Source organism: Rhineura floridana, chromosome 16, assembly GCF_030035675.1.
Source record: "Rhineura floridana isolate rRhiFlo1 chromosome 16, rRhiFlo1.hap2, whole genome shotgun sequence".
Lineage (NCBI taxonomy): Eukaryota > Metazoa > Chordata > Lepidosauria > Squamata > Rhineuridae > Rhineura > Rhineura floridana.
In genome coordinates this window covers 21172820-21194057 of record NC_084495.1, presented here as the reverse complement: position 1 = coordinate 21194057, position 21238 = coordinate 21172820, and the positions used below count along the sequence as shown (strand labels likewise).

Sequence of the window (21238 nt, the reverse complement as noted above, 5' to 3'; positions counted from 1 at the left end):
TAAAAATGCAAATGAAAGGGAGTTTTTAGGCAAGGGGATAATCAGTTCTTCTGAAAGGCCGGAACAGGCCCCATTACACAGTTTGTTATGTCCTCCCGGGTGTACCGATTCAAGCAAGTTGACAGAATCACAGAGTTGGGAAAGGGACTGAAGAGTTGCTGAGCAGGTTTCCCCTCAACAGTCCAATGCGTGAAACAGCAGTTGTAATTAAGGCTGCAGCGTTTAACCAATTGATCAAGTCAATCAATCAATGTAAAAACATTTTGATAGACTAAAGAGCTACCTCCAGTTAACCAGACAGCAGATTTTTATTTACTTTGTTGTTATTTTTAATGCAAGCTTTTATTAAAAAAAAAAACAGGACTGGCGTCAACACCTGACACCCTCAGGCAGCTGTCAAGGCCCCATCACCACAGCACTGTCCACCACTGATGCCTGCCCTGGGTTCCCTTTTAAAAGATAAAAATGCTCAGGCCAGCTTTCTGAGCAGTGCCAGGCAGCTGGATTTAGCCATCCTTTTAATTGCTCATGGAATAAACCCACCAGGTCTTTTGGGTAAGGACTGAAGCTCAGTGGCAGAGCATCTGCCTTGCACATAGAAGGTCCCAGGTTCAATCCCCAGCATCTCAAGGTAGGGCTGGGAGAAGCTCCAGTCTGAAATCCTGCCGAACTGCTGCTAGTTAGTATAGGACTGGATAGATTGTGACCTGATTCAATCTAAGGCAGCCTCCTACGTTCCAGTGTTCCAGAGAACACTTTGCTCAGGTCATGCTCACGCCTGGAGGGGGCCCTGATGGAAAGAGCAGGTGGAAAGCACCATTTTGAAAAAGAGGCATTCCTTTCTGCATAAGAAATGACAAGGAATGCCTCTTCTAAGATTATGCTTTCTTCAACACATGCATGCACCCTCAAGCAACAAAGAAAGCAATAGTGCTTGTGACTTTTTTAGAACTGTCTGTTTCTTTTCCTTAAATGTTTGCAGATTCCACAAAGTAATAAATGGATTAATCTACTAAAATTAATATGGCTAATCAACAACAATTTCTTTAAATGGGCAATATTCCTTACTGCAATCTAGATTAGGCACTATGAATATGAGAGGTTGGTAGGGAGGCGAGATTAGTAAGCAAAGAATATAGAAGCTGAACACTTGTGCACCAGATCAAACCAAGCCTGAACCCAAACCTCAATCCATCCTTTGTTCATTTTCTCAGCAGGGATAGAACCTGAACCGTAATGTGAAAGTCTGTGTTGCATTGAACAGGATTGTAAACACAGAATCATAACAGATTACAAACTTAGAATAAAGGGTCACTTTTTAAAAAAAAAAAAATGATGCAGTGAGACGAGTCCTGGCTGGCCCAAACCAAAAATAATCAACAGCTGCTGCTTTTAAGTTTAAGGATGTAGTACAGCAGCCTTCGCCAACATGGTGCCCTCCAGATGGTTTGGACCGCAGTCCCCAACATCCATGGCCATTGGCCCTGAAGGCTGGAGTTGATGAAAGTAGGTGGTCAGACAGGGCCGCAGGTTCCCCTTCCTTATGATAATGTCAGCCAAAGCAATAGCAGGAATGGCTGGATGTGAATGACCCCAAAGCACAGGATTATAATTACAAGGTAAAAATGAATTTAATCGAAGGAAATTAGAGCTTATATGGCATTACAAGCAAAGAAGGGGGGAAACCTTTGAAAACATTGTTACCTTTCTATACCAACTTGATGTTACCTGATCACATGGGTTATTAACACTCCTTTGACCACAGCTGTAAGGAGGAGATTGGAAAATTTCCCTTCTGATTTCAATTAACCACAGTTTAGCATGTCATCCGAATCCTAAACTGGGATTAATACTAACTATGGTTTGTTTAAACAACCACAGTCCATGGTATGAGGTTGGCTTGATTGCTGTAACCACAGTTTATCTATCTGGTACTCTCCAGATGTTGCTGGACAACTCCCATCTGCCCTGACCGTTGGCCATGCTGGTTAGCTGGGCCTGATGGGAACTGGAGTCCAACAATATCTGGAGGGTGACCCATTGGCTACCCCTAGTTTAGATTAACCATAATTTAGGGTTCAGATAACACTGTAGGCATGCTGTAGTGAATCTCAACTGCAAGCAAAAGCCTTTAAACTTCTTTTGCCTGCACTGGAGAAGGACTGGGGAACCCTCAACGCACAGGCTTGCCTCAGCTTGTTCTCATCCCACTAAGCAATTGTTTAGCAAAATGTCCCCAACCGGACAAATTAGTTCCTATTGGCTAGAAACCAAATCAGGACCAAACTCAAATATGTATCAGTTTGATTCCCTTCTCTAGTGCCTATGACATATGTCACAGGGGTTGCAGCGAGGATAAAAGTAGTAAAAATTCAAATGCATTTTTGTCTGCTGTGAAACACTTCTGAAATGTTAGTAATTATTGTCAACGCATTCTCTGGGGGCTAAATTCATTCCTGAGCTTATGCTTGGATGAAGCCAGGCCACAGACAGATTTATTTTAATAAAGAGGGCATGGAAGGAGAGTATGGTGGCCGGGAACAAACTGCAATACAAATGTTATTTCCCCTTGCTTTTCAAACTTCGAGAGGGGGGGAATGAAAGGAGAAAGGATCCCAAGTCCAATTACCTACCCCCATGCAAGCTCCTTTTCTCTCCTTCGATGGCAGAGAGCTCTCTCTCCATCCAAATCTATCATTTTATTCTTGTGCATTGAAATAGAATAAACTCTATGAATTTTTAAGTTGTCAGGGTAACAGAGTTCTGTCTAACTCTATGCTCACTTTCCTGTATGAATGAGGCACAGCTCACAGGGGGAAGGGGTTTAAAAACCAACAACTAAAAGCCCAAAGCAATGGCATTTTGATACGATGCAAATACTTGTGAGTATGTGTGTGTTTCCAAATCAAATGAACAGACTTTGTATACAGTAACTAAGCAGAAAATAGGGGGGGAGTTAAACAATATGAATTTGGTTAAAATGGAACATTCCTCCCCCATCCATAAAAAAAACACCCTACATACCTTTTTATTAAATGAGCTCTGCTGTTCACATAGTTGGAATCAAATGAGTAGTTTTCAGTCTGAAAGGAGAGGGAGGGGGAAATAGAGATGGTTACATGCATGATTCATCAGCATTTTGAAACAGCCAGGCAACCTGGGACAAAGACCACTAGTTAGAGGAAGGGACGGATGAATCTGTCCATTTCAATTCTCTTATTTTTCTTATTTCTTATTTCTTATTTTTCCCATCTAAAATCCAGTTCTCCACATTTCTGCAGCAGTTTGGGGGGGGAGAGGATTCTCTTACACGTTTCAGTGTTTTAGTGCAAATTTCTCCAAATTTCTCCTAATAAACACATTTTTGTATGCAGTTTTGACAAACGTACATTAATGCATTTTCACTAATGTATACATTTATATGCACACTTTACCCTAATATATGCATTTTTCTCTTCATTACAAGGCTGGAGAACTACACTGCAAAATTCAAAGACGTGCAAATTTTGAAGGAGGAAAGGTTTGCATATTGTTTGAGAAAGTGCAAAGCAGGTGAATTTGCTTTTAAATGTGAACTGAATCGAATTGACCCTCCCACCCCTAAACCCAGGTTAGAGGTGAGCCACATAAGCGTCACCAGTATGCATGCACGCCAGCACCATGGCACACACAGAACACCGCACGTAACAGCCCTACTTGGAGAGGCATGCAAAAAAGCCAACCTGCACAGCATTTTTGTAGAACTGAATGCGATGTATTTCATTACAGCATATAATGTAAACCTCTGCCACACGATGGGATGCTGGCCACAAGCTTGGAATGTTTAGCCTGGAGAAGAGATTACTGAAAAGCACTAAGATAGCTATCCTCAAATATTTGAAGGGCTGTCACATGAGTGACAGCCCAAATTTATTTTTCTGTTGCTCCAGAGCAGTGGTCACCAAGTTTTGTGTTGTTGGGGTTTTTGGGGGGGGGGGTTGAGGGCACATTTAGAATTTTGAGAGAGTGCCTTGAGCACCGCTCCTCTGGTTGCTTCTTTTCCCGCCCCCCAGATAGACAGAAAAAGACAAAGTGTATGTGCATGCATGAACACACACACAGTTGTCCGCACACATACACACACAAATACACTTTGCTTTCCCAGGGGGTCTGGGTAGAAGTCAGATCCAGGAAAATCAAAACGGATCTTTTTGAATTTGCATGATTTTACACAAGGACTCACCATCAAATTAATGATTACGGCAGTAGACTACACAGCAAAAATCACAGATCCAGTGCCTGCCAGCATCCCAGAAACATTGGTTTGTACCCAACTAAGTCATCTTCAAGAGTCGAGCCACTGAAAAGGGGTCATAAGAGCTAGAACCTTGTTTTCCTTTTAATTGAATGTAGAGATTCTCGGGATGTTGATACCAAAGTGTGCAGAGTACACACAAACCTGCCTATTGATGCCACAGAGAGACATCAAGATGCTATTAGACTGGTACCAGGTGCTGCAGAGCTTGAATTATAGGGAAGGGCAGCCCCTTTACCTTTTTATGACAGCCTCCTTAGCTGCTATTTCTAGAAGCCTACTAGAGACATGATTTGGCCAAAATTGTGGGGAGTCGGGGGCTGAGTTTTTCAAGGACCCCCTTCTAATTCCCCCATAATTTGAGCACTGAGGAACTGACAAATCCAGCATCACACACAAAATAGTGCATGCAAATACTATACATTTGAATTTACATCTCACCCCTCTGCCATGGAGCTCTGGGTAATGTACTTTGCTCTAATCTCCCAATTTTGTTCTTGCACAACAGCCCTGTGAGGTATACCAGGCTGAGAGATAATAGCTGCTTCAATCTCACTCAATGAGCTTCATTACCAAGGCTGCATACAGACATAGGGCTTCCTGTGTTAGTTTTACAGATTATAATGATAGCATTTCTGTCCCAATTTCTAACATTCCTTTCACACTGCAGTGCTAGGAATTGCGGCTTGTTGCCTGATATACTGCCATGTCGTGCTAAATATCTTTCACACTGCAACTTTACTGCATCAAATCACAACTTGTTTCCATTACTCACTCATTATACACATATGTACTGTAGTTCCCCCATAATTCATGGTGCATCTTGTCATGTCGCCATATGACCCCTCTTCCTTTTGATTCTGACATTTCTGTGAGGTGGAGGGGGGGGACTGTAACCCACACCTGTGGTGGAATATGCTGGAATACAGACACAATTTCACGTGGTAAAAACAAAAGGGCGGGAACAAATTGCATGCTGGGATACCCCAGCTGGTTATGTCAGCGGCGGTAGCATGATCGTGGTAAAATGACACCACAAAACTCCTGCAATTTACCAGATTTTGTGGCGTGCCAACGGAATATTTCTGGAGTCATTTATCACAGAAACCAAGAGCTAAACTTCCACTGTTTTCTGCTTCTACATCATGTGGGGGGGAAAGTAAAAACTATGAGGCAAAGAACTGTCAGAGAAATGGATTAAACTGTTGTCTGAAAGCACCCTAGATGAAGATTTGAAGCTCAGTTTTCCCAGCCCTAGTCAAGACAGTCTATCCCAACCTCCCTCAACCTGTTGTTTTTGAGACTACAACTCCCATCAATCCTGACCATAGGAAACTGCCTTATACTGAGTCAGATCACTGGTCCATCTAGTTCAATACTGACTACACTGACTGGAAGCGGCCCACCTGGTTGCAGGCAGGAGTCTCTCCCAGCCCTACTGGAGATACCGGGGACTGAACCTGGGACCTTCTGCATGCGAGGCAGATGCTCTACCACTGAGCTACAGCCCTTCCCCAAGCTTGCTGGAGCTGATGAGAGTTGGAGTCCAAAAACATCTGGAAGGCATTAGATTGAGGAAGATGACTCTAACCACTACCCTATACTGGCTATCAGCTTCAGATTACGATGTCCCCCACTAGCATACCAATATGAAGCTTGACTGGCAGCCCCCTGGACCTCTCCTGCAGAGATCCTTTTGCTGATAGCTTTTTCTAAAAGACGCCAGCAGCTAGACCCTTGTTTAACCTGAGAAGCAATGGCTTTATCACTGACCTACAGCTCATCCTTTGGAAGAAAGGGTGCTTTACCCAAATTCTGCCCTGACTGTTTGTGTATGTGCGTGTGTGGTTTTCAAGGCATTTGAAATCTCCAGGCCCTGCTGATCATTCCATAAACATTTAGCAGAAAATGGCTGGCTGGCGACCACAGATCCATTTGCGCCAAAGAAACAATGTGACCACACTCTGTTTCAAAAACTAAACGCTTTTTAATTCCCTGACGGACCTGGTTTGTGCATTGCCAATTTGACTGAAAGTTCAAAAGGTGTTTTCTTATTAGTGCATCATTAGTGTGCTAAAATATTTACCACACAGATATGTAAATAGCAAGCAAGGTAAATCCCAAGCTGGAATGGGGATTTTTTTAAAAAAAAAAACCTGGAGCTTGGCAATGCCATTTAATAAATAAATAAATAAACAAACAAACAAACTGTTTATTAAATGCTGGTGCACCCAGAGATAGCTAGGGCTTTCTCATCAACAAAAAAGCAAACAAGAAAAATCCTGCATAAACCTTGAAGACCACAGGATGGGTGGAAAAGGGCAAATCAGCTGCATTCGAGGCATGGAGCATTTCAAATTGGGCTGCCAACTTTCTTTCTGCTTTAATCGGCAGGGCTGTGTGCTTTTAGCTGCTTCGAAAGAGGAAGGAAGCAAAGAGCGTCTTTTCTGTTCCTGGTACTGGGATGGTGGAAAGCTGACTCTCAGTGGTACAACACATGAATTAGGCTTGGAAGTAAATACACAGTTGTTCAAGGATTGGTGTAACATGAGCCCTCCCAGCCAGTGATGGCTGGTGCCCATTGGGAGTGGTAGGGCAGAAGGCAGGGAGGTCAACAGTAGGTGGAGCCAGAGCCAACGACAATAAAAGGCAGGAAGGTGAGGATTGGCTGACAGCAGGCTGAGCTTGGTGGAGCAGCGCCCTATTTGCCGCAATGAACCAGCCACCACAGCTCCTGGCAATAGCAGTCTAAACTCAGTCAGTTGTGAATGGTCTTCAAGGGCAGCCCCACATATAGAATGCATTGCAATCATTCTTTATTTATAGATAGTATTCAGATACCACCCTCCCCCAAAGCATCAAGGCAGTGTACAGCAACATTTTAAAAATGTTGAAAATAATACAGAACAATTAAATTAAAATTAAAATGACTGGCTACCCAAGGAAATTTTAGATGACTGTGTAGACCTTTCAGCATTAAAAAGGGTCTTCTAGAGACACCTAAAAGTTAATGGTGAGGAAGCCTGTAGTATGGGAACGGAAACACTAAATGCCCGACTTCTGGTTGAGGCCAATTAGGCCTCTGTAACATGGAGGACAACCAGCAGCACTCCTCTGGATGACCTTAGTGATAAGGGCTGGAATGTAAGGGCTCAGGCAGTCCTTAGTCCAAACAGAAAGTTACCAGGAAATGAGCCACTGTGGCCAGACCATCCCATTGCAGGAATGATAGGAGTTGACGGGTTATCAATTTTATGAATACATAAAGATAATATTGAGGAGGGAGAGAACTATGTATGCCACCTTGAGCTCCTCCGGAGGAAAGGCGGGACATAAATGTTATAATAAATGCAAAATAATAATGATAATTACATTTCTATTATCTCACACACACCCCTTCTCTCTCTCCCGACCAAAAGTACTCAAAGTGGCCAATGCAACAAATATGAAGTACAAATCATTTTTATAAATACATGGACCAAAATAAGCCAATCGAAGGGCCCTTGCTGACTTTCCCTCCCTTGTTGCTAAGCCACAGAATGGCTAGCGGTGACGAAACCTGAAGACTAAACCAGACAGGACACACAGACACATATCTATGCCCATATCTATGTCTATACTTTGGAAACTTGTTTGTTCGATATGTGTTTGGACACCTCTTACGAGATCAAAACCAAATTTTGTGTGATAGCTCCTGAAATCAAGGAGCAGACTTTCATCTATGTTTCCATACAACAGGACACCATTTTGAATCAAGATGGCGGAATTAACCTTTCAAAACAGCACTGATTTCAATCAAATTCTGCATGATATTTCCCGAGATCAAGGGGCAGTTTTCTGTCTATGTTTAGATACAACCGGACACCATTCTGAATCAAGATGGCAGACTGAATCTTTCAAAACTGTGCTGAGTTGAACTACTAATTTCAAAATGGCATTGATTTTTTGGTTTCTTAGAAGGCCATGTATGAAGCTGCTAGTATACATATAAGCTTTCTCTCTGCATTTTTTTTTTAAACTGACCATCACGAAAGGAGGATTCAAGTTTAGGAGCAGGAATAGTGGTGGTCCCTTCTGGCTGATTTCCCACTCAGAAAACTCCCCCTCCAATTTACAGCTCCCAGGGAAAAGGTATTGCAGGACAGTGGGATGCTACTCAAAATGGGAAAAAAGCCAGGAGGGGAAAACAGGCCACCCCCTCCCACTCTTCCTCCCTCCCACTTCCAGCCAGCATTTCACCAGAGTGGAGAAGAACTGTGAGCAGGTGACTTTTCTGCCTGCTCAGTCTTCTGCCCAGGTGCTAACTGTTGATGGGCAACTCCAAGGCTCCTCCTGCTCTCCTCGCTTAGAGTTCCTTACCTTTAAACCAGCACTGGACTGCACAGCCCTTCACATCGAGGACACCTCCAAATAGAAGTCCATCACCTGGAAAATAGGGCACACTGCCATCCTGCCCCTGAAGCTCTAGCTTGGGGATGTCGGAAGCCTGGCAAATTCATGTCATAATAAGATAGAAAGCTGCCTGATACTGAGCCAGACCATTGGTCCATCTAGCTCACTGCTGTCTACACTGACTGGCAGCAGCTCTCCAGGATTTCTGACAGGGAGACTCTCCCGGCTCTACCTGGAGATGCCGGGGACTGAACCTGAGACCTTCTGTATGCAAAGATGCTCTAACCACTGAGCCACAGCACTTCCCCTAAGAAGTAAGACTCCATCCCTTGTTAACATGCCCTCTGCTAGAGCCCAAATAGAATCTCCCTCCCCCCAACATGGGAAGGAAGCTGATCTCACTTCCACTCTTCCAAAGCATTATTTGATATTATTTACTTATCGCATTTCTTAGTCGCCTTCTGACAAAAAAAAAAGGCTCAAAGCAACTTGACAACAAAATAAAATACAGGCCGATAAAAAGAAACTGAAATCCATAAAAAAAAAAAAATGACGTACAATATAAAATGTTCATCCGGCAATACAATATGGACAGGTCCTGCTCCACCCCACTAAAAGATGAGCATCTCATGAGAGGCTAATGTCACCACCAGCAGCCTGAGTAAATGCAAACGGATTCGCCTGGAGCCCAAAAACATGCAATGATGGCATCAGGCCTGCTTCCCTGGGGATAGCATTCCACAGACGGGGAGGGGGGCACCACTGAAACTAAGGATGCAAGTGTTCCACACAAAGGTCTGTACATGTGACTGTTCCGTTCACACTATCATCGTTTAATGTTCTCTTTTTTCTCCGCCCCATTTCAAAATCCCATTGTTTCTGCTTCGCACAGAACAGGTATGAAAAGCAGAACAAAAAGAAAAGGGAACAGCTTGAGTGTTGCAGTCTGTCAGGTAATGGAAATTGTTCCCAAGGGAGAGCAACAAGCATTCAGCATCGCCTGGCAAAAGAGAGCTGGACAAAGCGTTAAGGACTATCCAGCAAGGAACGTGTGTTGGCTAAGGAGATTTGACAGCTGTTCTGATTCACGATCGGTAGTTCTATTAGTAATAAGACCTCTTTCAATGATACATTCCTGCCACCATATCTCACCGCTCGGTACAAAAGAGCCAGATCTGTTCATCTTACATGGCTGCAGCCTAACAATTGGCTGCTATGATGCCGTGGAACGTTCACAAACATTTAAACTTCTCAGGGTGAAAATATCAGTTACAGAACATTGATACACAGGTCTCCTTATAGAAAGGAGAGGGGGGGGAAACTACAAAAGGGCCCAGAGATGGTGGGGGCAGAGAAACAGCAGGGGTCTGAGAGAGACAGAGGGCAAGGTAGGGAGAGAGGAGAAGGAAAGGATCTGAAGAAAAAAATCTAGAGACAGGAATGGCTGTGTGCCCCAGACAGAAAGAAAATAAGAAAGAGCTTAGAAGGTGAGTCAGGAAGCAGACTTAAGAGCTGAGGTTAGACAGAGAGGACTGTTTAGTCATGGCGAGGGAGGGAAGCTATGCGTAGTACTGAAGCCCCAATCCCTGAGCATTGGTCATACTGCTCAGATTCTACTACCAGCTCCAAACACTCATGTACTTACTGATTTCCTGAGATTTTTCCCAGGAATTGCCCACAAACTTCCATACCTATCTTTGCAACATTGACAACTAAAAAACTTGGTTTTTATAAAAGGAAGGAAGGAAGGAAGGAAGAAAGCACTCAATCATGACTCTTATACGAATGTCCTTGCTACATCTTATCAGGCCAAGCCAGGAGAGAATCCTCATTTGAGGCCGGATTCCTTTAACACATCCCTGGTGTATTACAACATTGGCCTTCTCAGAAGTCAGCCCAGCCATCAGCCACCCCTTATACCAGGGGTGGGGAATCTCCAGCCCACGGACCTAATTAGGCCTGCGAGACTATTTTCCCCAGGCCATGTCTATCTGCCCAACACCTTATGTCATATGTGACATCAGATGTGGGGTAGGTAAAGATGTAGCTGTGACTAGCTGCACTCAAGAAGTCTCTAATGCATTCATCGGGGCTGCTTTCAGCACCGATCAGCTGATAGGCATTGAGGGAAGACCTTCAAAGGAGATCCCTCTCAGCACCATTCTGCTGATGGGCACTGAGAGGGAACCCACCTGCCTGCAAATGGGCGTCAAAGGGGTTCCCTCTCAGCACAACATACCAGTCATCATAATGCCCAAGTTAGCCTGCAGGGGTTGGGGGAGGTAAAGATCCATCCCGCTGGCTGGATCCAGATCCCCACTCCCCTGCTTTACATCCTCAGATGCTCCCCTTTCTACAAGAGCTACTTTCCAATCCTTCTCTATGGCACTGATAAAAAAAGACAGAGAGAGACAGAGAGATAAACATATGCAACTTTAATGGTGCAATAAATAAGGGAAGAGAGCTACATCCCCTGCTAGCACAATCACAGTGGCGGGACGTGCAAGATTGGAACTGCGGAGGGTGTGCCGGCAGCAGCTACGCTTCAGTTCCAAGATAATAAAGCTTAAAGCCGTGCTGGCTAACTGTGACCTTTTTCAAAAATACAAACACAATATCTAATTTAAGAAAAAACAGGACCCTCCCAGGGAGAAACGCGTTATCTGGAGAAAGCTAAGGGGGAGCCGGCGTTACAGACGGCGCGGCTCAGTCATTGTGTTCGCTTTGTAATTACTGCTGTACAGTCAAGCTGGAGATTTAGTGCACAAAACACTCGGTCCCTGAGTTTCCATCCTCCTCTGCAAAGATGACTTTGAATATCAAAGCGCCTGGGGTCTCAGCAGGAAAACACATGCATGCATTTTTGTAAAATTACACGGCCTCCCATTTCTGACACGGGGTTGTCGGGAGCGTAGCCAAGCCTGCCAGGACGATGCTTTCGCTGTGGCTATGCTGATATGAGGAAGAGAGTGCAAAATGGCATGCTTGGCAGAAAGCACAGGATTCCAGACCCTGAGTCCGCTGCCAATGTGAAAAGCAGCAGGGAGGAGGGGAATGATTTTCAGGGGAAAGCAGCAAGTGGGAGGAGGTGCTTAACCCTGCTCCCACCTGCTGCTTTTTCCTTTGCAACGCCGCCTCCTCAGCTGTTTCCCCCAGGCAGGGAGGAAACATTTTTGCCTGTCATGCGGAGAAAAAGAGAACCGGAGATATGTTGCAGAGGAAAAGGAGGACAGGAAAGGGTTAACACATAATTAAATACACGGAACTCACTGCCACAGGATTAGAGATGTCAGAAAATTCCAACAAAAACAGATACGGAAGTGGAAATTTCTGTAGTTCTCTTATTTGTCTCATGTCTGGAATGGAAATCAATCCAGTGAATACATTCAGTAATCACTGTTGGTACAGCAGCTTTAAAGCTGCCATTGATACATAACTGATTATGTTCCCCTCCTTATTTGCATGGTGTTTCCTTTGCACTGAAATGAATGGGGTGGCATAACGTAATGACAATGTAACTTACATCATATACCTAAGTTGTGTAATTAATGATGCAAGTGACATAATTTTGCCACTGCAGATAGTAAGATCAATAAAGCGGGTTTTGGCGGAAGAAGAACTGCAGCAGAATGGAAACAGTGCTGCACATGACAAATACAGAATGGAAAAGAAAACAAGGCCTTCTTCCATGCCTACACAAGATATAGCGATGGCAGAGCCAGTCCTACCATTAGGTAGAGTGAGGTGGCCGTCTTAGGTGGCAAATGCTGGGGGAGGGATGGAAAGTAGCAGAAAGACATGACCTGACCTAAGCCAAACTTACTGTCCTTATGGGCAGTGGAAGACACAGAGCGACACAGGAAGCTCCCTTATATTGAATCAGACCATTGGTCCATCTAGCTCAGTATTGTCTACACTAACTGGCAGCAGCTCTTTGGGGTTTCAGGCAAGGAACTCTCCCAGCCCTACCTGGAGATGCAGGGATTGAACCTGGGACCTTCTGCAAGCAAAGCAGATGCTCTGCCACTAAACTATAGCCCTTCCCCAAACACCATCCTATTAGCAGTGTAAAATAGAATTGCCAGTGTGGGCAGCTTTTCTACATGGAATGGGAAGGGGCACCTTTGCCTCAGGCAGCAAAATGTCTAGAGTTACAGCCACCCACAGAAGGGTGCATTAAGAGAGGAATGGAGCAGTCAGCAATTATGCCCACCCTTAACACTGACACACACAGAGGCCTCACATTCCACATTTGGCATGTCTGAGAAGGGCTACTGTCACAGTTCTGCGCAGACCTAGAACCTAAGCTTTCCTCAGATGAGGAGCAAGGAGAGCAGGAACCTCCATGAGATCTCCACACCATCAATGATCCTGGGGAGCCATTGGATCTAGACATCCCTGCTCCAGGATTAGAGGTCCCCACACAATCTGCCTGGATTCCTGGATGGCTCTCGGATTCACCACCCCCATGTCACCCAAGACCACAGGAGCAGAAGAGATGCCGAGCCATGCAAGAACTTCAGAGCCACCAAAGTGCCTGGCTAGCTGCCTGGGAGGCTTCTCAGGAGGTGTCATGAGCCCCATGGAGAACTCTTGGCAGGACTGGCCAAAGAAAGTGGAGGTCTGGGCTCCAGGGGAGAGGCACAGTGGTCTGGGAGTAATGGATGAAGATTCCAAGAAGGGGCCAAGTGGTCTGCCCATCAACAGTCCTTCACACGAGGTGTTGGCCAACATGGACAAAGGGGTAGATCTGCTAATCTGTCCCCTTACCCTGCTCCCAGAAGTCATTCCACCTCTGGGCCAGTTTACTGTTGCTGACCCTCCTCCAGCATAGGAGAGGATGCCGGAGGTGGAGCCGGAGGATGACCTCACAGTCATCGCTGCCTCCATCACCAAGGATTGCATCAGAGGCTGCGCAACAGACTGAGCCCATGAACCAGCCTACTTGTTGGAGTGCCCATCTGCTTACCCAGTCCCAAACCAAGAGAACAAAACCAAAACCACCAAAACCCTAAACCTGGCATTCTCTCCGTTTTTTGTAAGGCTGTGTCGCTATCCATGCAGCCATTACGAAGCCATGAGATGAGGGCCACATGAGGCCTGAAGAGGAAGCAATGGCCACCAACTTGGATCACTTTAAAAGAGGATTCCCCAGATTCATGATAAGGCTATCGGATAAAGCCTTATCGGCTTATTTGGATAAGGCTAGCCATGGCTGCTAGTCACGATGGCTATGCTCTGCCTCCACAGATGGAGATTATATGCTTTTGAATACTAGTTGCTGGAACCCACAGGAGAGGAGAGTGCTCTTTGTGCTCAGGTCCTGCTTGTGGGCTTCCCCGAGGCATCCGTCTGGTCACTGTTAGAAGAGGATGCTGAACTAGATGGGCCACTGGCCTGACCCATCAGGCTCTTCTGATGTTCTTATAAAACATGATGGCTCGGTAGTGGTACAATAAAGCAGCCCAAGGAAGCAGAGTGCGATCCTGATGTGCTTCCGTATCCATGGTATGCTCTCAATCCACATATCGCCACCTCAGAATAGTGATGCGCGACCAAGTCATGCAACACTAGACACTGGGTGTGGGGAGTTGTTGTTTACCCAAAACAAACAAACATGAAAAACAAACAAAGCCAGCTAAAACACCGGTCTTCTTCACCAGCTCTTTGGAAATTTTCTTCACCAGCCACACCTTCGCCTGCTTTTGGGGGCTTCGTTCTCGCTGAGGGTGATAAAGCAATGTGTGGGCTGGACCAGGCAGGACATAATTGAGCTCCTCCATTAAAAAAAAAAAATGCACACAGAAATCTAGCATGTCAGAATGAGCCTTCTCCCTGACACGCTTTTGACTACGTGCAGGGATTTTTTTTTCTGTAAAGAAAGCAATCAATCGTTTGGAAGCAACCTGGGATCAAAAGAAGGGGGAGAGCTGCATGGTCCAAACTCGCTGTGAACTGACCCCCAGGGCCGGCCTTACCATTAGGAAAAGTGGAGCAGCTGCCCCAGGCGGCAGATGCTGCTTGGCAGGGAGAAGCAGTAGGTATTGGATGAGGTAGCTGTGAGTGCAATGTAGCCCACCCTGTGACCACTCTTCCCCTCAGCTAGCTGCCTGTCCTAGGATTTATGATCCAACTGTCAGTCCAGTCACCTTCTGGACATAGAATGGAAGGGTGCCATCTTGTCCTTCACCTCAGGCAGCAAAAAGGTCTTGGGCCAGCCTTGAGGGACCCCAGTTGGGCCCTGTGTGTTTCCGCATGGACACTGATGAACATGGATGGGAGGCAGCGTTTCTGGTTAAGCTCCCTGCAGCTTGTCCCGCCAAACCGGCTGACTCACCATCCATCCTCAGGACACCAATTCTGAAGAATGTTCTGGGGTGTTTCCATCCACAAACTAGCTCTGTAAATAGGGTTCTTGAAAAGCAGATGGCTTTAAAAAACAAAAATTAGAGAGAGTGAGAGTGAGAGTGAGTGAGTGAGTGAGTGAGTGAGTGAGTGAGAGAGAGAGAGAGAGAGAGAGAGAGAGAGAGAGAGAGAGAGAGAGAGAGAGAGAGAGAGAGAGAGAGAGAGAGAGAGAGAGAGCAGGCACAGTCCATAAACAAGCTGTGAAAGAGGAGATGAGCCATGCAGGCGAGGAAGAATCACAACAAGGGCTTTCTCGCTTCTCTTATGGGAGTCTACTGAATGATCTCGCGCTGTCAGATGCGAGAGCTGGCTCCAGGGGGAAAAGTGCCCGCGTCCCCACCTCCCCATGCCAGCTGCTGATGCCCAAACCATTCTGCTCCCACCTGCGCAAAATTGTTTTGAGTGCCGGCTCTGCACACATGTGTTGTGCATGATTGCCTCTATCTATCCCATGGGGTGGGGTGCGCGGAAGGTACAGGGAAGAAGTCCAGAGCCGCGCTCTCTCGCTCTCACTCTCTCTGTGCCTGGAGTTAAAGAATGAGTAAATGGGAATCCCTTTCTGCTAGACAGAAGAAATGGTGACATGCCCAGCCAGGGCTATCAATAAGGGCCACCTCTTGGGAGGAAGGGAGAGAGGGCGACACCAAAAAGAACCATATAAAAAGCAACAATCACATCATCAAAGGCAAATGTGTGCTTTCTAAGGTCCTTGTTTGTTTGTAATGTCCTTCTTTTTGTTTTTAGTTGTTTTTATATATGCAATTATTATTATTATTATCATCATCATCATCATCCTTCTACAATTGTCTCTATGCACAATAAAAACAGGGGGAAATGGTTAAAAGCACAAAAGGTAGAAAATCCATTTTAAACAAAACAAAATTGACACCCATGGCCTGTTCACCCAGCTGGAAAAACCGGTTGGAACAAAAACATCTTCAGTTGTTTCCAGAAAGTGCGGATAATGGGCACTTGTTGTATCTCGACAAGAATGCTGTTCCACAGAACAGGGGCAGCCACACAAAGCCCTGCTCCACGTTACAGTGGAGCAAGCATCTGAGATCTTTGGAACTTGCAGGAGAAACTCTCCCACAGAGCGCAGTGACCTACTTGATATATAGGGGATTAGTCAGTGGTCTCTGAAGCAACCTGGTCATGAGCTGTAAAGACTTTTACGTGTTTTTATTTATGCAATTATTTTATATATGTTTGTATTATATCGTGCAATCACTTTGAGATGCTTTATAGGAAGCAATTCATAAAAGAAATAAATGATGGCGATGGTAATGGTGATGTACTTCAGAAGGAACTAACTGGGAGGAGAGACTTATGTCTGCACTAATCAGGCCCTCTATGAAAAAAAGTTTTAAAATTGTAGTTTTTTTTTTCCAAATAATCACAAAATTGGAAGACCGCCAACCAAACCCAGTTTACAGAAATGTGCAGTTATATCCACACAAAGGGGAAAAAAGACTAATCCTTCCACCATCACTCCTACAGACATATAATTATTACCTATCAAGTCTGCACATTCTTATCAAAAAGCATCCAAAATCTAATATTAGTATGCATGCAATCTTTTATAAATGTGCAGCATTATATGTAATGGTTGTGCAGATCCCACTTATTTAATAAAAGGCCATCATTCTTCAAGAAAATGGCTCTTTTATTTCCTACCTACTGTATTTAACCCAGACCCGTTGATATGAGTTTATCCCATCATTATAAAGTCTCCTATAGTGTTTGGATCCAATCATCACAGTACGCTGCTTAGGCATAGGGCTCTTATCCACCATTTCTTTCCCACAAGAGAAGACTGTGTTAAATGAAGACTCAGGAGAATATCAGTTCTGCTTCTCTCCAAGATAAGAGATCATATAAATAGCGATGTTTTTATCGCTGATATGCGGAGGAAGTGCCACTCACTACAGAGCAGCAGTATTCAACCTATTCTGATCCACCTCCCCACCACACATACATATTTAATTTCAATCTGCAACACTAGACCCAGCTTTAATTTTGTTAAGGTGCGTGTCCCTCTCTCTTCCTTCTTCTAGACCTTTTCTCCATCAACATGGGGAGGGGAGTGGCTTGGCAGCTGGTAAGAGCATAAGACGAGTCCAGCTGGAACAGGCCAAAGGCCAATCTAGTTCAGCATCCTGTTCTCAAGAGTGGCCAAGCAGATGCCCATTTTGGGAAGCCCACAAGCAGGACCTGAGCTCTAGAGCACCTCTCTCCACTTGTGATTCCCAGCAACTGGCTTTCAGAGGCATCCTGCCTCCGACAGTGGAGGCAGAAGATTGCCATTGTGGCCAGCAGCTGTTGATAGCCTTATCCTCCATGTAGTTGTATTTTAATCCATCCAAGTTGGCGGCCATCCTTGCTGAAGCAACAGCTCTCCCCAAAGCCCCAGTCTCCAGCCCTTCTGGCCTGGGGGAATGGCCAGGTGGACGGATACAAACATACATGTGTACAGTTCTCTTTCAAGCTGGTGCCCATCGCTGCGTTTTGCAGTGACCTTGCGCCTGGCACATGGCTCCCAGTCCTGGTTCTCCACCGCCGCACGGTGGAGACTGGTGGCTCTGATGCCACTGGCGGCAGTGAATCTGCTCCTGGTTTTGGTCAGAACGTTCAAGGAGCTGTCCAAGGTGCTGATCCCACACATTGGGTTGAATGTAAGAATGGGCTACCCACGCATACAGCTGTGTGCGTAGTGTGGTTGGACTCACAAGAGGGGGCATGGTTGATGGTGCACTACACACAATGCTGGCCAGGTGTCAACATCCAGCAGAGTGGCATGTTTGCTACGGCCCACGCACCCTTGCAAGGCCACCAGGGTTAATGCCCTGCCTGACACACTCCAGTGCCCGCCACCACTTGGCCTCCCTGGTGGCAGCCACCACACTCCACCTTCCCAGGAGGCTTGCTCACTTGCAAGCTTCTCCAGTGGTAGCAGCATTGTAACGGCCAAGAGATAAGGACTGCACAGTGCTGCCGCTTCTGCCCTGCAAGCCTGCAAGCGGGTGTGAGGTGGAGGCTGGTGGCTGCCCCCCTTTATAAGTAAGAGGGAGGGTGACAATGGAGGAGCACAGCTGCTGAGGGTCTCAAGCGGCAACAGGCACAGGGGGCACCTCCAAGGGCAAATTGCCCACCCCAGATCTGATCTTGGGCCTGACCAAGCGTGGAGATTTGGAGGTAACAGACACATGGCAGTTGGGTCAAGGCAATTCAGTGCAACCCTCCTCACCTGTACCCATTGACTGAATGTGTGAGAAAGGATCATGAGAAGAGAGCTCTACACACACACACACACACAGAGGGGTGGGTTACATGCTATTAACCCAATGACTATTGCAGTGTGACCCTCACTACTCTAAAATTGTTACCAGTGCCACTGGCTGGTTGTAAACAAGCGTAAAAATTACTCCAGAAAGGAGGGAGGGGGAAATAAGAGTGATATTTTGAATGCCCCTCTCTGTTAAAAAATAAAATGAAATTCAAAAAGTACATTCTTTGTGCAATTTCTGGCATTCCCTTGCAAGCACTCACACACATCATTCACACTCTGAGGGAGGGGGGGAGAGAGAGAAACTTTGGGATTTGATTTCTACAAACAGGCATTTTAACAGCAGTTCCATCAACGAAAAAAGCCTCAAGCCCCCATGCAGCTTACTAATATATAATTTCTCGAAGTGCTCTTAGCTGTTGTCTTAGCAACACAAAACACAAATATATCAACAGAAACCCTCTGAAACAGGCATCCAGCAGGGACGTTTTAGACATATTAATCTCTTTTGTTTATTTATTTTTAACCCATTACTACTTTGTGGAGAGAACAATGGTTCATTAGGAACAAAAGCCTCATTAGCTCTCCACGAAAGGCGCTTCTGGAGTCAGACGCTGTAGCTAGATGGCCTCTCGATAACCAAGTGACCCAAGAACTAGAAAATGCGTACAGTTCTTCTTTCATGCTGCGGGGTAGGGGGGGGAGCTACAACAACATAAGGAGGGAAATCTGTATTAATAAAATCAAGTGATGTCAAAAGGGCTAAGCCGGCTGTGAATATTTTTGATCCCCATACAGTGAATTCTATTATTCCACACCAGGAGCATTGTTAAGGGGGAGCCAAACAGACAACAAGCCCAAACTCTTTGGGGCTAGGACTCAGATCTCCTGTCCCCTCCTCCCTTTTCAAAAAAATAAATTAAAAAAAACTCTGCTTACAGCATGGATGGGGAACCTTTTTGAGCTCGAGGGCCACATTCCCTTCTGGACGACATTCTGGGGGCCAAATGCCAATGGTGGGTGAGGGCAGAGGAAAAGTATGTGGAGCAAGGAATACAAAATTTTACCTATGGACAATAGGATAGTTTCTATGTGCTCTCACACACACCCCTCTCTACCCTCCACCCAGGAAAGCAAGAAGCATTATCTGAGTTCAAGGGCATGTTCCAGCCAAGTGAAAAAACTCAAGAGGGGTGCAAAGCTGGGCCAGCGAGGGTTGTGACTGGGGAGGGAGTGTGACTTGGAGAAAGCAGCTGAGGGCCAGGTACAGAGACTTGGAGGGCCATATTTGTCACACACACCCAAGCCTGAGGTTTCCCACCCCTAGTTTACAGGGTTGCTAGGCAAGCTGCACAATGCCATGCCAGTGAGACCCCTGCCACTAGCCATCTTCCTAACTTGCTCAGAGATCTAAGTCTGCATCTATACATCCCAATTAGCATATGCAAATTTGTGTCATGGACTTGAGCGCTTTTATATCATTAGCTATGTCCCTAATTCTACACCAGGGCAAAACAGCAACACCAAGAAGTGGTACTGGGCACCATCAGGATCTGGCTCCAGTTTCAAGGGAGCCCTCAGCAAACACTCCACAAAAAACCTCTTGCGTTGGTGTCCCACCAGCTGTTTGTTTGTACCCTTCCACCCAAAAGAGCCCAGGGCAGAAAGCACACAAGCAATAAAACCATTAAAACACCTTAAAAACAGTTCCAATACAGATGCAGCCTGGGAAAGATCTCTGCTTAAAAGGCTTGTTGAAAATGGAAGGTCTTCAGGAGGTGCCAAAAAGACAACAGAGAGGGCACTACCTAGTGGCAGTAGATATGTGCCACCATCTGAAAGTTCCCACAATGCCCCAGAGTGCCTGATGTAGTGTTGCTCCAGAGCACTGTGGGAAATTTAACATGGTAGGTTGTTGCTGCCTGGCACAGATGGTGCAGAGGAGGCTTCAGTTCTGCCGGGTCAACAGAACCCCAATAGGTGCCAAAATAGTGCCAGATGCTGACTCTGAGGCTGGGCATAATGGGAACTGGCCTTGATGAACACCCTTCAGTAAACTTGTCCACATTTCACTGGATGCCAGGATTGGACACACACACCCTGTTCCATTCTAAACAGAGGGGAGGCAAAGGCAGCAGTGGTGGATGTAGGTGTCTTTTTTCCATTTGGGATGGGGGGAACTGCACAATTTTGTGGCACTGTCTCCTTTTCTTCCCTTTTTAAATGTGGCAGCCATTTTGTGTTCAGCCACACACCCCTCAGCAGCCATTTTGCAACTGGCACCCACAACACTCTCAAAATTCCCAATGCACTCACTGGCCCAAAAAGGTTGGCAATCCCTGCTCTGGGACATTGCAGGATATTTTACATGGCAGCTTACAGCCATGTGATTGGGAAGGGCCACTACAGGCCAAGCAGCTGGCTGAAGATGTCCAGTGCTGCTGCTGGCTCTCTATATTTCCCAATATTGCAGGTTTGTGGCAGGAAACACCAGTGTATACGCAGCAATCATGTTTGCCATGTAACACATGGAGTTGGCCTCCCATATATAATTGGGGGGGGGGACAGACCGCCTAAAAACCACCTATCTTGCATTACCTTCCCTCCCTGCAACCTTTTGTCTGCACGCTTGACAAATAAAGCTTGCATGTCGCTCTTTATTAGCAAACAAACAACCAAAACCTTTACCCGGCGCCAAATCCCAAATTTATCTTGCACGTATTACTGCAAATCCTCCAGAAAACTAAGCAACAGGCCCCTGTTTTCATCTTGGTATTCTCTATATCAAGATGCATGTATTCATCATGAGAACAGGTGTTCTGAGCTTACGTCAGGCCTGCAGACGTACACGGAGACTGGGG

At 45.8% G+C, this 21238-nt stretch overlaps 1 protein-coding gene across 4 annotated transcripts in view; it reads right to left on the bottom strand.

Annotated features, from left to right (window-relative positions):
• Positions 1 to 21238, bottom strand: part of PCDH19 (protocadherin 19) — a 174111-nt gene that overhangs the window by 93832 nt on the left and 59041 nt on the right. For all 4 annotated transcript variants that reach the window (XR_009759283.1, XM_061598467.1, XM_061598465.1 and 1 more), the window contains exon 3: positions 3025 to 3083. Coding sequence is in view for 3 of the 4 variants with exons in the window: in XM_061598467.1 (XP_061454451.1) it covers positions 3025 to 3083 (59 nt within the window). In the remaining variant the exon portion in view is untranslated. The remainder of the gene's footprint in view (positions 1 to 3024; positions 3084 to 21238) is intronic.